Source organism: Pyxicephalus adspersus, chromosome 3, assembly GCF_032062135.1.
Source record: "Pyxicephalus adspersus chromosome 3, UCB_Pads_2.0, whole genome shotgun sequence".
Classification (NCBI taxonomy): Eukaryota; Metazoa; Chordata; class Amphibia; order Anura; family Pyxicephalidae; genus Pyxicephalus; species Pyxicephalus adspersus.
The window spans coordinates 150,634,218-150,650,781 of record NC_092860.1 but is presented as its reverse complement, the minus strand read 5'-3'; the positions used below and the strand labels follow the sequence as shown (position 1 = coordinate 150,650,781).

The following is a 16,564-nucleotide window of genomic DNA, read 5'->3' as shown; positions in this document are numbered from 1 at the left end:
TAAATTATACCACTGTAATACTGCACACACATACCCGAATCCAGTACACATCACATTGGTACATTCACCACACTAGCACTGGTAAAATTGTGACAAACAATACTAATATTGCTTCTACAAATAAAATTAGTACTTACACTGTTATTGGTACAGTAATTTACTAATGCTTGCTAATGTTGCTACTTTGACTACAACTAATCTTTTAACTACCTCTGCTACTATATCTAAATGTATTCTTTAAATTACTTCCACTTCAACAACTACTAATACTATTTATGTTTCTAGTATGACTACTATTTATATTCCTGTTACTACTTCTAGCAATATTACTACTGCAATAATAACAAATAGTAATCATAATAACACAACTAAAACCACTATGAATATCACTACTATAATACCTAATAGTAATAATAATAATATAACTAAAACCACTAGTAATATTACTACTATACTATCTAATAGTAGACATAATAATATAACTAAAACCACTAGTAATATCACTACTGCTATAATACCTAACAGTAATCATAATAATATAACTAAAACCAATAGTAATATTACTACTATAATACCTAATACTAATTATAATATTAAAACTAAAACCAGTTGTATACTATACCCATTATTATTATTATTATTATTATTATACAATATTTATATAGCACTGACATATTACACAGCGCTTTACAACGTCCATAGTCATATTACCATATTACTATTACTATTACTATACTTCTTATACTACAAATACATCTGATATTATTACTTTGTGTTTTATTATTATTACTGTGACTATTAGTACTAATATTGCTATTACTATTACCAGTATTATGAAAGTTTATATCAATAATACTATTATACCTAATGTCACTAATATTACTAATTGCATTTTTAGAATAGTATCCTTGTTTTAGCATAGGGGGTTTCAAGGGGATTTCCTATTTCAGACAGCAGAATGTGACCCCCCAATATGGGAACAGTGATTGCTGGACATCTCTGAGGTTACCAATGCTTAGACAGCACAGCTCACATCTGGATACCTGCTGAGCTCCAGGATTATTATTGCTGGATATGTCCTGCTGATCACATAAAAGGTATGATGGGTCCCCAGAGCACCCAAAGGGGTCAGATGAGTAAGTTCTCCTTGTTTTCCCTGAAAGTATAAAATATTTCTATAAACTCCACTCTGGGACAGACAGATGTGAGTGGAGCAGTGTTTTCTGCACAGTACAGCAGCATACAGCACAGCTACATAAAGGTATAATAATATATATAATATTATATTATATAATAATAGCAAATAATAATAATAATATTAATGGTACACACACATTTGTGGCTCAAGAAAGTGAATTGAAGGGATAAGTGACACATTATTGCCTCCTCCTCCTCCCACATTACCTGATCCCCCCACCCCACTCTGCACTGACTGTACCCTAATATACACTGACTGCACCCCACCCTGCACTGACTGCACCCCACTCTGCACTGACTGCACCCCAATCTACACTGACTGCACCCCAATCTGCACTGACTGCACCCCACTCTGCACTGACTGCACCCCAATCTACACTGACTGCACCCCAATCTACTCTGAGCACTGACTACACCCCAATCTACACTGACTGCACCCCAATGTACACTGAGTATTAGCTGAACCCTTATAAACATGAAGCATTGCACCCTTCTTCACACTGAGAACTAGTTGGAGCAGAACTCCATGTATACTGTGCTCTTCACCCCACCATAGAATGAGCACTGATTGCACCCCAATGTACACTGAGCACTGATTGCACCCCAATGTACACTGAGCACTGATTGCACCCCAATGTACACTGTACCCCTACTTTAGGCAGTTCCAGTTCTTATCTAGGATTCAGTTTTGGACTTTTACAAACTGCAGATCAGCCTGTTGTTAGTGTCCCCAATAAGAACATTTGAATTCCCCCTCCCCATATCTCACCCCTTCCTCACCCCCCTGTGCCTTTATCACCCCCATTGTACAGAATACCCCCCATTACTTCCAGTAAAAGCCTGCACACCCCTCCTTACAGTCATCCCAGCTGCACCATCCTGGCACCTCTTTCATTGCTCCTCCTGATAAGAAATATGACAAATAATCAGCAGAAGCCCCCCAGGTCCACCCCCAGTATTCTATCAGTGTGATTCCAGGGTCAGATCACGTGACTGGGGAGTTCTCCCCCCACCAGCCTTGGCAGCACATGGTGGAGCAGAACATCCAGGAAAGGGTTAATGTAGAGGGTGGGCTCATGCATAATTCATGAGGTGGGCGGGGCAGCAGGCACCCAGGCTTCTTGCAGCCCTCCTGTGCTTCTCAGAGCAGTTGGTAGTGTTCAGGTAAGGGGCAGCCAGAGAGCAGGTGAGGATCTGGTGACTCCCCTCCATTCCCAGCCAGGAGGACTCCAAGGTGCATGGATCAAGGGAGCCAGAGCTGAGCCTTGTGCCAGGGGGCAGCCCAGTGAGGCCAGCACCATGTTCCAGCCAGCAGGCAAGCGCTGCTTTACCATTGAGTCCTTAGTGGCCAAGGACACCCAACAACACCTGAGCCCAGAGGAGCCCCTGAGACCTACAGCCCTGCCCTACCCCAGCTCCACCAGCGAAGCCTTTGTCACTGGCTTCCCTAACCCAGCTGGCAGATCCCTCTACCCCAACCCTGAACTGGTCTTCCCAGAGGCTGTCAGCCACCCCTCCCTGACTGTGCACCCCCACCAGCATCTACAGCACCCACACTCCTTCTTTGGAGCCCAACACAGGGACCCCCTCAACTTCTACCCCTGGGTGCTGAGGAACAGGTTCTTCGGGCACAGGTTCCAAGGTAAGCCCAGCTGGCAATTGTGCATGGATGGTCTGCAAGTGACACTGTATGGATGGTCTGTAACTGGCATTGTGCATGGATGGTCTGTGACTGGCATTGTGCATGGATGGTCTGCAAGTGGCATTGTGCATGGATGGTCTTGCATGGATGGTCTGCAAGTGGCATTGTGCATGGATGGTCTATAACTGGCATTGTGCATGGATGGTCTGCAAGTGGCATTGTGCATGGATGGTCTGCAAGTGGCATTGTGCATGGATGGTCTATAACTGGCAGAGCAGTGAGTGGGTCTTCTGGTAGTTGGAGGTTTTCAGCCCGACAATTAACCTGCTTGTGCGACCTATGTAGATCTCTCTCTATCCACTACTACAATGATAGGATAGTTTATCCCAAACTGCCCACTAATTGTCTGTATTATATACAAATACTTCTATAAAAGCTGCTAGATTCATGGGGTATTCTATTTGTTCCTATACAGAATATAGTGACCATCAAACTGCAATATATAAAGATTTGTATGCTAGGAGATGTCAGATTTATGAAGATTGCTTTGTAGTCAGTTTTTATTCTCATATCCAATACTTAATGTCTATATTATACTCTTTTATATATACAGAAGTAGAGCTTACCATTGGATGTGCATAGCCTATATTTTTATATTATGTTTATATAGTAGGAACTGACTATTAGATATTCACGTTTCATAGTATTTAAAATATAATATATAGTATGAGTTAATCCTTGAATATACATATTTTATGTTATTCTGTATTATACAGAGATGGATTTGACCATTGGATATACAGATTCTATATTATTTGTATTATATATAGTAGGAGCTGACCCTTTGATATACATATTCTATATTATTTGTATTATATATAGTATGAGCTGGTCATTATGTCAGGATCTGACACATTAGTGTAGACATATTTTTATTCTCCTGTGTAAATATAATTGACCCTCAATGTGCTTTACAAACTCATATCCCCAGTAAGATGCAGTTCTATGAAGATATTCTATTTTATACTATCTTTTTATTTTCCTCTCTATGCTATGCTATTCTATTTGATATAGTGTTATATACAGTAGGATCTGACCGTTGTAGGGACATATTCCTTAAATGCAGTACAATCTGAAATATTTATAAAGATATATTTTCTCCTGTAAGATTTAATTAACCCTCCATCTCCCTTACATACTGAAATGTAAATGTCTAGATTATAAATAGAGTCTAAACTATTATATAGATATGTATGGTAAAAGCTGATTAATATATCTGCATGTTCTATGTTACATACACAATATATATTAGATTAAAATGACATTATAAGAGGATAAAAGACAAAAAGAAATCAGATAGTTTATTTTACACTGCTATACATTGAACATTCTGAGAAAATCATGTCTCATATTTTTGAATTCATCGCCTACAGCCTGGAATCATCCACAAACCACTCTTTCTTTAAACTTTTATAGATATATCATTTTCCTGACTTGTATAGTGAATCACAAACAATATATACTGATATACACATTAATAAAAACTCTTTATTCCCCATGTTGCTATAATTACTACAAACTTTAGATAACTCTATCTGTATTGTAGAGTTTATAATGACCCACAAACTATATAATATACTGATATAAATTGCTAGATTTATAATATCACCTACTTGTAATCCAAAAACTGGTCAACTCCACGTTCTAAAATATTGTAAACCCTAAAAACTACTAAATGTATGCATATTTATACTTTTATCTTCTATAGCTTATATATCAATATACATTATGAAAGTTGAAACATTTATGTAATATATATATAATATGATACTGCTCATTACTAATTGGTATATATAGCTATTTCTATAACCCGATGTCTGGATCTATCCCTAGATGTAACAGAATAAATACTTTTTATAAACAGTAATTTAAATATAATACATGTACTGATATCTGCTATATTGTTACACACCAGCGATCAGCATAGAATGTCATGAGAACTAGTTACATTAATTATTGGATACATTTGTCTCTCTTTATTTATATATATATACTGCTAATCCATAAATATAAACTCCTGGAAAATCCCATCAAATCCTACATGCTTCTATTCCTTCTTTATCCTGATTGTATTCCAAAATTTGTATCCAGTAGAATTTATAATAACATAATTACATTTCCCAATATATATCTATTGCATTCATCAAACATTCACTGCAGCCAGTCCTACTGCATGTGTTTTCAACGACAGTCACTGATTCACCCACCATTGAAGGTTTGGTGAAAGTCAGCAATTATATAAGGAAGTCAGATTCACTGCTTTATATATATATATGGCCTTTTGTATCTATTTCTATCATACACAATTCATTCTACTTTCTCTCTTTATCCCCCATATGTCTATATATATCTGTATACTCCATTATAATGTACATCTACCATTATACACTGTACACTTAATATATACTGTATTATGTATACTCAGCATTGTATAATGTACATCTACCATTATATACTGTACACATCTACTATTACATAGTTTATGTTGCACATTCCCCATTACATACTGCATATTATACACTTACATTGTATAGAAGACACTCATCATGACATACTATATACTTTATATTCACCATTATATAATCTATACTTTACACTCAGCATGACATACTGTATACTGTACGCCCACCATTACATATTGGAGAGTATTGGTTTTGATTTATTGGGTTGTATTGGTATCTGCTAAAATCTTTAACTACACAAGCATCCTTTATATTTATCTCTCTGCTGACATACATAACTCAAATCTTCACTATCAGCACTGCTTACTATGTATTACCCCCCAGCAGAGAGATTTGCACATGCTCACCCTGACATACAACCTACACATGTGCACACATATTGTACAGTAAGTGTTTTCCAGGGGCTCCTCACTGCAGTTCCATGCATGCAATGTCTTGTCACACTGGCCTTTATATGAAGACCATTCATGTCTGTCTGGTTTAATACATAGGAATAAAGATAGTAAATACTGATCTACAAGCAGTAAAAATTCTTTAGATGTCAGGATGTCCAGGGGAGTGTCTGAGAGCAATGCTGCCATGTCTCCTCTGCACTCTATGCATACTCCTTATTTCATCCAAATTAGACATAAAAGACTTGCAATTCAGTATTAATAAACATAAAAAAACATAAAAACACACCCACGTCTTGGGTAAATAAAATAAATAAAATAAGCAAATAAACAGAAAGATGGAATATATTTTTATATATATATATTAAAACACAAGAAAGCAGCAGAAATGTATAAAATAACATTTTCTTTTATATATATTATATATATTATTTAAATTATGTATATATATCATTCTATAAAAGTCTACAGCAAAATCAACGTTTCGCAGTTATACAACAAATAACACAACAATAATACAACACAAAGGGGTTTATTTACTTAAATGTTATGATTACAGTAACAAAAACAGTAAAAAGAAAAACAAATATACAATACAAATAAACTTGTATAACTTCCTATTAAAAGGTCACTTAAATAATATTTTCGGGACTATTATTAATCACAGGAACAATTCATTGCGCAGAATAGATATGAGGATAATAATATATTACAATAAAATAGTAATATTAATACAATAACTCTCTTATAGACAGGATTGCAATAGGAGAACGAATAAATAAACCCGATAATTAATATTTTCTTTACTAATCACACACCCAGAAGTTGTTGTACGAACCCGACAGGGCAAATAATAATCCACAAGCAGCGAATCCGGAATCAATGACACCCCTGACATTCGCTGTCACAATACACCGCTCTGGTTGGCATTCACTCGCACGGGTCGCTGAGCTTTGTTTGCGTCAGAATTGTCGCAGCGCTCAGCACTCAGCCTGTGCGCATGGATTTGGGAAATTTTGTGTCAAGCAAGAAGTGTTTATACAATGAGATTAGTGGGAGATTATTGCATTTATTGCATTTTGCAGAACATGGAGATACAAAAACTGAATGAGATATTAAAGGGACCGAGATCATTGGAAGAGGATAAATGTGGGCATTACAGGAGGGGGTGACAACGTTTCTGAGCCTAGATTGTCCTGTAATAGGAGAAATGATGGCATTATATATTCAGCTGTTATATTGTGAATGTATTGCAGGTTTTATTTAGCTGTGAAAGGCAGCCAAAAAATAAAATAACAGTCCAAATGTAATTATTTATATATTATTTTATGTTGCTATGTATGTGTGTGTGTGTGTGTGTGTATATCTATATTAGACTATTTATAGTGTGTGTATGTGTGTATATATATATTTATACTATTGCTATTATAGTATTGTAATATATATATATATATATTAAAAAAACTACAATACTGTAAAGTTTACTTTAAACTTACTATAACAATACTATAAACTTTACTCCTATTTATATTATAAATAGTATATACATATATTTTGGATAGTATATAATTGTATATGTAACTGGAAAATGATCTGTTTACATTTCTCTCTGTAAATTAATAAGAATCCACGCAGCTATAAGGCAAATAAAAGAACTAATATTAAGTGAATATATATATATATATATATATATAGATACATACATACATACATACATATATTCCCTCTTGTGTTAGTGGAAAACTTTGATTATTGTAGCTCTGTATTTTGGACAATGAGTGTACAAACCTATTTATTTTAGGTCTGGAATAAGGAGGATGTGAGGTTTATAGTCAGGTCTGGGGTAAGGATCCGATCCCCCTGCTCTAGAGATAGAATATTGGTGGCCATATACAGGCTTTCTGTCTGGTTCTGTATAGGAGTGAAATTGGGTCTGGAATAAAGCTGAAGTTGGCTGAAAAGTTAGGTCCTAAGTAGTAGATGGGTCTGGAATAAGTCTGGGATGAGGTCTGGCCTTAGATCTGGAATAAAGCGAAGATAAGGTCTAGATGTAGATCTTGGATGAAGTTAGGTTTAGGGCTAAAGTTGTCAAAGTATAAAGTTGGGTGGGGAACATGAATGGTGTTGGTTCTGGAATAATGCTGGGGTAAGGAATGGATTCAGGTTTAGAATATGGATGAGTTAAGCACTGGAGTGAAACAAAGCTGTGTTCAGGTCTGGAATAGGGATGGAGTTGGATCTGGAAAGAAAGACGGAAAAGGTGTCCCCTGGAAAAGGGAATAATGGCGTATGATTTAGAATAAAGCTGGGGTCAGGTTAGGAGATGTCGTGTCTAGACTTATACCAGGGCTGCATGAGGCCAAGGTCAAGTGTGGGGTTATATTTCAAAAATGAATAAGGTCAGATCTGGAATAAGGTGTGGAAGCAGGACTAGGGATGGGTCTGGAATAAGGCCAGAGACAGGCATGGAATTAGGACAGGGTCGGACCTGAGATAAAGTTAGGGACAGGTGTGACATAAATCCCGGGGTCAGGTGTAGAGTAAGTCCTGGCCATGTGTGGAATAAGGCTGGAGTCAGGTCTGGGATAAGCCTGATGTAAAACAAAGCTGGGATCTGGTGTAGGATACATCCAGGGTCAGGTCTGGAATCAGAGCAGGGTCAGGTGTGGGGTAAATCTAGGGTCAGGTGTGGGGTAAGGCTGGGGTCAGGTGTGGGGTAAGTCTAGGGTCAGGTGTGGGGTAAGGCTGGGGTCAGGTGTGGGGTAAGGCTGGGGTCAGGTGTGGGGTAAATCTAGGGTCAGGTGTGGGGTAAGGCCGGGGTCAGATCTGGAATTAGACCTGGAATTTACTAATAATCAGTCAGTAAGGTTCAGAATAGAGCCAGGCACAGCAGTAAATTACATTCAGAATCAGGCCTAGGTGTGCTAAGAATAGGGCGAAGGTTAGATCTGGAATTAGCTTTGGTCAGAGGAATTTGGCTGCAGGGGTCAGGTACATGATTTGTACATAGTAACTCCACATTTGTGCCGGGTCCTCACCTCCCCCTCCTCATTACCAGGCTATAAATGCAAATCCGCTGCTGCTTTCACTGTGTGTACTATAGAGCAGCCATCATCAAAGGGCCGCATTGTTCAGAGGGGGGGAGAGACCCCGGGCCCCTATCCCCAGCTTTATTCCTGGCTACACCATACTAACACCAAACTCTGCAACACCTGACATAGCACCGCCATCACTGACCCTGCTATGCCAAGACTGCAGTCATCCATTGCTGATAAAAGTGACTTTTGTCAGGCGGAGTAGCAGTATATTATATTCAGTATGTATCTAAGGGCCTGCATGGTATTACACAGGGGTCTATACAGGGTATATATAGCGGGTTGGAGCAGCACCGGAGAACTCTGAATATAGGATATTGTCTGAGCTATGAATGTGAAAGGGCCCCAGAGGATGACCAACAAAGCCAATGACACCGGGCAGTGGTCATCCTCCAAAATGTAAACCTTACTGATATCCTCGCTGGGTAACTTCCCCATTGTGCACAAAGTATATAACAAAGGGATGAACTCCAGTCCACAAGGGCCAGGATTTTCATATACTCAATTTACTGCTGTCTGGTAGAGAAAAAAATAAAATGTGTGATGATCCCCGCCCCTGGGGTATGCTTACCCCGAATTATATATATTAGGGATCCTGGAGATGGACAACCCTGGTATATATGCTGCATGTAAAGTGTTAATAGTTATTATGTAACAATGAAACTTGGGCACATGGGTCAGTGAGAAATCACACATTAATAGATCACTAACTCAGTTATATATGAAAGATTACTCTGTGAATGGCTGATATCAGTATCAGTACAAAACCTAAAGGGCAGCTCCAGCTACAAGAAAGTTAGAGCACATTCCTCCAATGGTGCCACTTCCTTGTAGATGTCTACATCCTATTATTATCATTATACAGTATTTATATAGTGCTGACATATTACACAGCGCTGTACAAAGTCCAGTCATATCACTAGCTGTCCTTCAATGGAATAGGGGCTGCTCACTCAGTATTGGCCTTCTCAGATATTGGGAGACTCTACATCAGTCTTTCTCAACTTTTATAATATGGGGAAAGCCTTTAAAGTTTTCAGGACCCCCTGAGATCATTTCTGTATCACAGCTCACTGTACATTAGCATGGAGGACAATGGAAAGAATACAAATACATAAAAAGATCATTGGTCTTCCCTGAAGACTGGAAAGTTATTTCATGGATTATTTCAAGGCTGGACGCCCCATTGTACTATATGATATTGGATTACACTGCACCCCTGTATTGTCTAATACTATATTACACTGCATTGTATCATAATGGAGAATGGAGAACATGTCAGTACCAATACTGACAATATGTAATCAATAATCTATATCTGATTTATATTGCAATCATTTTATTTAGTTCTCTACCTGCACACAGGTAAATAAATATACAAACAAGCGCACATGGTCCTTTCTATGAATGTATGCTTCTGTACATGTGTGTTCTCCAGAACTCATCACTGACATGTATTTCTGTGATAAATGTTCAATTTGCAAACCAAAGAGGTGTAGATGTAGCTGTGTGCAATATAAACAGACATTAATAAATATACCAAAATGGTTTATTGTTTGTAAAGGTAGAATTCACTTTAAATCCAATTTTTATGGTAGAGAAGTGAAGGGTAAAAACTTCAGGTTAATGTGACGTGCTGGGGCAACTTTCCTTCACATCCTGTTTGAGAGCTGCAACAGGAAGTGAAGAGACATCACCCCAAAGTGAAGAAACTTCCTGTGACCACCAAAAACTTTTATCATATTTGATTTCCCATCACCTCTTGCTCTCATGGCACCTTTAAAATGTACCGATGCACCTTCTGCGTGTTTGCATGGTGCTGTTTTTGTTATATGGTGGTGTGATTATTGTGTATTTTGTTACAGTTGGGCCATAAATGTGTATTTTAACCATAATAACCTGGGATTTTCTGCAATTTTCTAAAAAACAAAAAACATTACAACATACAATAATTAAAAAATGCATGGAAATGTGTTGTGTTTTCCTGTGCATCTCTGTGCTTTGCGTAAAAGAATAGGGCTGATTTACTAAAGGAGTTAATAATCTTCACTGAAAGAATATTCACTACATTGATCCAATCATGTAAAAGGCATCCACATTCAACTGGACATTCAAAGTGAACAAGGATTTGCTTTTCATATCAATTTTGACACTTTTTTAATAGAAGATTCTCAATTACTTTATTAAAGAAACCCTTTGTTCTCATACAATGTATCCTTTGCTATTTTTGTCATTACATCTAAACAAGCACTCCATTACATTTATTAGAAGATTTTGCAAATACCCCATATCTGTAGACACATTGGGGGTTCCTGCAGACAGATGTAAAAATTTATAGGAAGAGAAGTATGGGGGGAATTTACTAAAAGAGTAGAAGCTGTTCACTTTGCAAAGTTCAGGTTAGTAAATAAAGTACAAAATCTGAATTCTCAATCTGGTTGGATGAAAAAAAAAAGGATTGTGTAGACCAATGGGAATTTATTGTCAACATAGGTTTACCTTAATATTTACCAACATTTATTTTACTATTATTATTATTATTATTATTATTAATAATAATAATAATAATAAAGAAATTAAACGATATTTATATAATACATATTACATTAAATAGAGGTTGCAAGTGACAGACAGACACAGACAGTGACACAGGAGGAGGAGAGGACCCTGCCCCGAAGAGCTTACAATCTATTAGTGAACTTTCTGTAGATTTATTTATTCAGTCTTTTATTTCCCAGGATCCCCATTACTGTTCTCTGTCATCAGGCAGTTTGTCTGCTGTCCTGAGAGATTCTGTGTTGTGTGGATTCTGTGCCGGACAACTTTGTGGATGACACAGGGATTCACCTCAGCTGGAGGATCAAAGGTTAAAAGAAAGATACAAAAAGGCAAATACATTACCCAAGTCTGGGAAAAAGCAAAAAAAACAAAAAAAACAAAAAAACAACCACAACATATCACAAACAAAAATACAAAGCGAAAACTAAATAGAAAAAAAAGACAACAAAAACACACAAAAAAAGAAAATACCCGGTAATAATTTATTGAAAAGTGGAAAAACTCCTTTCTATCCACCTTCTCATCTCATAAATGTTGGAATTCTGTCATTGTGATTTGCCGATGACTGCAGTGCTGTCCAATTATTTATTATCAATTAGAGGTTAATAATAATACTTATATTAATATCCATAACAATAAAACAACAAAATATAAATAATAATATCATAATGATAGTAATGGCAGTTATTATTAATTCTGTAAATCTAAAACTCGCAGTATACATTTTAAAATAAAATATATATGTAAAAAAGAAATATTCAAACGTTCAATGTTGAGCTGTAGAGATTCTAAAATGTAATTTAGTAATATTTTATATTATTATCTTTAATTTAGATTTTATATCTAGTTATACCAAACAGCTGGAAATCGATCCCGTGCTGATTTATTCAGCAAGTGCATTGCATTGTCCTATTTTAGGCATAAAATGAAATAAAATAAAAATAATAACAAAAACAAAACATAATAAAATGAAACAAAATTAATGTACCAACGCGGGGTATGACCCGACATTAGGAGCTACATTTAATCCACACAATGATATGTCTATTATGTATCTTTTATTGATTAACTAGACATATTATATAATGTTTTATCGTATCAAATTATTAAACCCTAATTAGATCCTTTTATTAGTATGTAGTATTACCAAGTAACGAAATCTGTGGCTGATATATCTGGATCGACTTTATTTAAGTTCTGTGATATTAGATCTAATTTCTTCTTCTTTAGCAACTCAGGTCTAGCAAAAAAAGTAAAAAAAGTAATACAAATTATAACAATAAAAAAAAATTATATATAATATTATTTTGTCGATTTGCTTTTCCAGTTTATTAAGGAGATGTCTGTCTTAGGTTTGTGCGATCTGTGGAAGCATGTGTAAATATCAGGAGACAGAATGTTCTGAAATACTTTGACTTTTTTTTTGCTTATGTTCTATTTATATTTATACATTGCAGCTCCACATATTACTTGTCTAATAATAATAATAATATGACAATAATATATAATTATTATAAGTATCCATATTGCTGGTTTGCAATCATATAATTATAATAAAATAATAATAATATAGCATTGCTGGTAATTTAATGGTTCGCTACCCCCTCATTACATGGTGCCCTGTGATCCTAATAAAAAGTTACATAAATTTATTGGTTTTAAAATAATAAGAATAATTTAATATAAGATATAAAAAAATATATAAATGTACCAATATATAATCAAGAAAGGTAAACATAAATCTATCAGTTATAAAATATTATATATATATATTAGCAATAGAACATGTTTCCATATTGTTTGTATTTTTGTTGTAATTGTTTATTAATCCACCATCTTGCAACATTGAATATTTTTGGATTCCCTCTGAGCCTTGTGATTGGCTGGTGTGGCCCCTCTCAGGTCCCCCTGGGCTCATGACACATTGCTGTGAGTAGGGATCATTAGGGCTGATTTACTAAAGCCCCCATTTTCCTTTTAGCCCGGCGTTCTCTCTGAGCAGCCAATGGCGCAGAAGTATAAAAGGGACATTAATTTGCTTTGCACATGATTGGATGATTGAAGTGAATGCAGTTTCACTGATCTGGTGAGGAATGTTCTCTATTAAATGGGCCCCTGAATAGAGCACAATGGCCTTTTTAGGGCTGCGCGGTGTATGTTGTGATTGGAGTGTCACCGTAGACAGGCGGTGATAAAGGGGCAGCCTAATCGGACATGTCGCCCCCCGGGGTGCCCCCACTTCCGGTCAGTGAGCTGAGCTGCTATCAGTGTTTGGGCATCAGGCGGTGCAGATAATGAGGGAACAGATTTCTGTGGGCTCCACACAGAGGAGGGGGATTCATTTTTACCCAGCAAATGTTTATTTGTGTCTTACATCCCCCTCCACCTCCCACCCCTGATATGTGCTAATTGTAACCTACACATATGTGTTTCATATCTCCCTGCTGCAATAAACACTTCACTGCCTGAGCTGGCCAACTGCAACCAATCACAGAGGAGCATGTATTATTACCCTGCATGACCAGAAAGAAACCAATCATAGCCCTGAAGTGGCCTGTATAGAACCAATCACAACCCTGCGCTCTCCAGTACAGAACCAATCACAACCATGTGTTCCCCAGTGTAGAGCCTTATACTGCCCATTACTGAACCAATTACAGTCTTTAGCTACCAAGCATAGAACCAATCATATTCCTTTGATGATCATTACAGGACCAATCACAGCACTGCACGGCCTAACTTTTAAACCAATCCAAATCCTGTGTTTCCCATAATAGAACCAATCAAAGCCCTGAACTCTCCAGTATAGAACCAATCACAGAGTAGCGCTTTACTTAGCATCATAAAAAAGAAACACATTATCCAACCAGTATTGAACCAATTACATTGCTGTATGGCCCCACAGTAAACCAATCATAGCTCTGCATTACCCATTATGGAACCAATCACATCACTGCAGTGCTCAGTATGGAACTGATTATAGATCTTCCTATTCCTTTATATAAACAACAACTGTACTGAATTAATAATCATTTTTAAACAGTTTTGTACTTCCAACAAACAAACCAATCACAGCCCTGTATTTCCAACTAGAGATCCAAAAAAAAGCCCTCCAGAACCAATCATGGCCAATCACTCCTCACTGCTGATCCAATCACATCCCCGCACCAGTTCTGCGCTGCCCTTCATTCACACTACACATGTCATACTTAGAGATGAAGAAGACAGCAAAAAGATTCACTTTCATTTACTAAAAAAGTACATTCACCGTGCATAGTGAATTGTGACACTTTAGTAAATTAGCTAAAAATTACTTTGCAAAAATATCCAATCACATGCAATAAAAAAAGGATATTAAATTTGTACATAAATTGTGATTAATAATGGTGATATTATTTTTCATGGCATGCTAGAAGGTATATGTACCCGCTGGCTGCCTATCTATCACATTTATTATATGCAGGATAATTTAATATTGGTAATTCATTTTAATTAATTCCATGTCTTCTCTCTATTCAAATAACCAATCAGAACCTCTGGATTTTTGAATGAGGTCAGGGGAAGATTTGGCTGAAAATTATTAGGGTGCCAAAATGCAAACTTTACATATAAAACATGGTAAATGTATTACAATTATTATATTGATCAAGAATTGGTGATCTGATAACAGATCAGTACTTCCTTCCTCTTCACATTTTAGGATCTGACCTTTTATAACAGATTTTGTGCAGTGACAATCAATGCATTGATCACAGTACTATAATTATCCTAAATTGGGGATCTGCAGCCCCATTCACCTAAATGGAGTATCAGACCTCCAGCCATGGTCACATAAAAAGCGGAGGATCCGGCTTGTATTGCGGATGTGTATCATTGTTACCCTTGTGAAGTGGTGATTGCAACAAAAGCAGCAAATGAAACAAACATCATCGGTCTGTATGGTGGTCAGTGGCTATCTGGTGTTGATCACCACTTTATAAATATGCGGCCGTCGATCCTTTATATCTCAGCCCCATACACTATGTCTATGTGTTTCTCTATTTTTTTAACCCTTAAAATAACTTCTAGCTCTTCAAGGAACATTTATATTAGCATGGTGATCAGTGGGAAGAATGTCACCCTTATAGGTAGCCAACAAGGTGTCACTTAAACCAGCAGTCGTCAAACTTTTTGGACCCACGGACCACTAAATTTACCGTCTCCGGACCTCACATGTGCAAGGAGTCGGGTGTCACTGAAAGGGGAAGAAACTAACCCCATAGTGACATCATGATGCCATGGCAGGCTCAGACCTTCCCTAAGGGGACATGGTCTGTGGCTCCCCAGCGGGATCCTTCTCCTGACCCCACTTGGCCAGAGCCACGGACCACGAAAATTTTCTCGGTCCGTGGATCACCGGTTGGTGACTTCTGACTGAGAGGTGCAAATTGCTCATTGCTCAAGGAAGCAACCTCAGGAGGAAGCCTGGTTGAGAAACTCCGGTCTATGCTATGTACATTGTGCACATTTCAATGGATGGACCTCAGTAAACTTGTCTTTACATCTGTTACATTGTTGCAAATGATTTCATTTTATTTTAATGAGAGATGTTGATGACTTATATCAAGTTAAAGTGAAACTGATTATTGTTTTCGTTTCCATTTAGCCTGGAATAGAATTTTTTTCATTTTTCTGGCCTTGGTGCAATAGCCTTTGGTCTGCCTTTATTCTCATGTATGATGATATCATATCACTGATTCTAATATACTAAAAATATTCACTCAGCCTAATGCACAGAAGACAGAGTGAGGTAAGAAATAGGTAAAAGACAACTTTATCCAAGTTTTGGATAAACTTACCTGTTTTAAAATCCCCCACCAATTCCATATATGTTGTAGAGTCTTCTCTGCTGGGTTTTCCTAGCTTTGCCTTATTTACATTATGCTGAGTCATTCTTTTTTGCACATTGGAATCAATGAGGAATCCTGCAATGTATTTTGTTTTTTTGGGACCGGAAAAGCAATGCAGCTCTGTTGATTTAAAAGTGGGCATTCAGAGATATTCATGAGATATTTGGGTTGTTTTGCTAAAAGAATTGAGAATCTTCACAACAAAATGTAATTATTCAATTTAGCTATCCTATAATTTTGTTTCCTAATGACTGGATAACTGAAGTGA

At 36.8% G+C, this 16,564-nt stretch overlaps 1 protein-coding gene across 1 annotated transcript in view; it reads left to right on the top strand.

Annotated features, from left to right (window-relative positions):
- The first annotated feature begins 2,326 nt into the window (after window positions 1-2,326).
- EMX1 (empty spiracles homeobox 1) overlaps window positions 2,327-16,564 on the top strand; it is a 32,987-nt gene continuing 18,749 nt past the window's right edge. Inside the window, exon 1 of the mRNA XM_072406671.1 lies at window positions 2,327-2,839. Coding sequence (XP_072262772.1) covers window positions 2,497-2,839 — 343 coding nt within the window. The 5' untranslated portion in view covers window positions 2,327-2,496. The remainder of the gene's footprint in view (window positions 2,840-16,564) is intronic.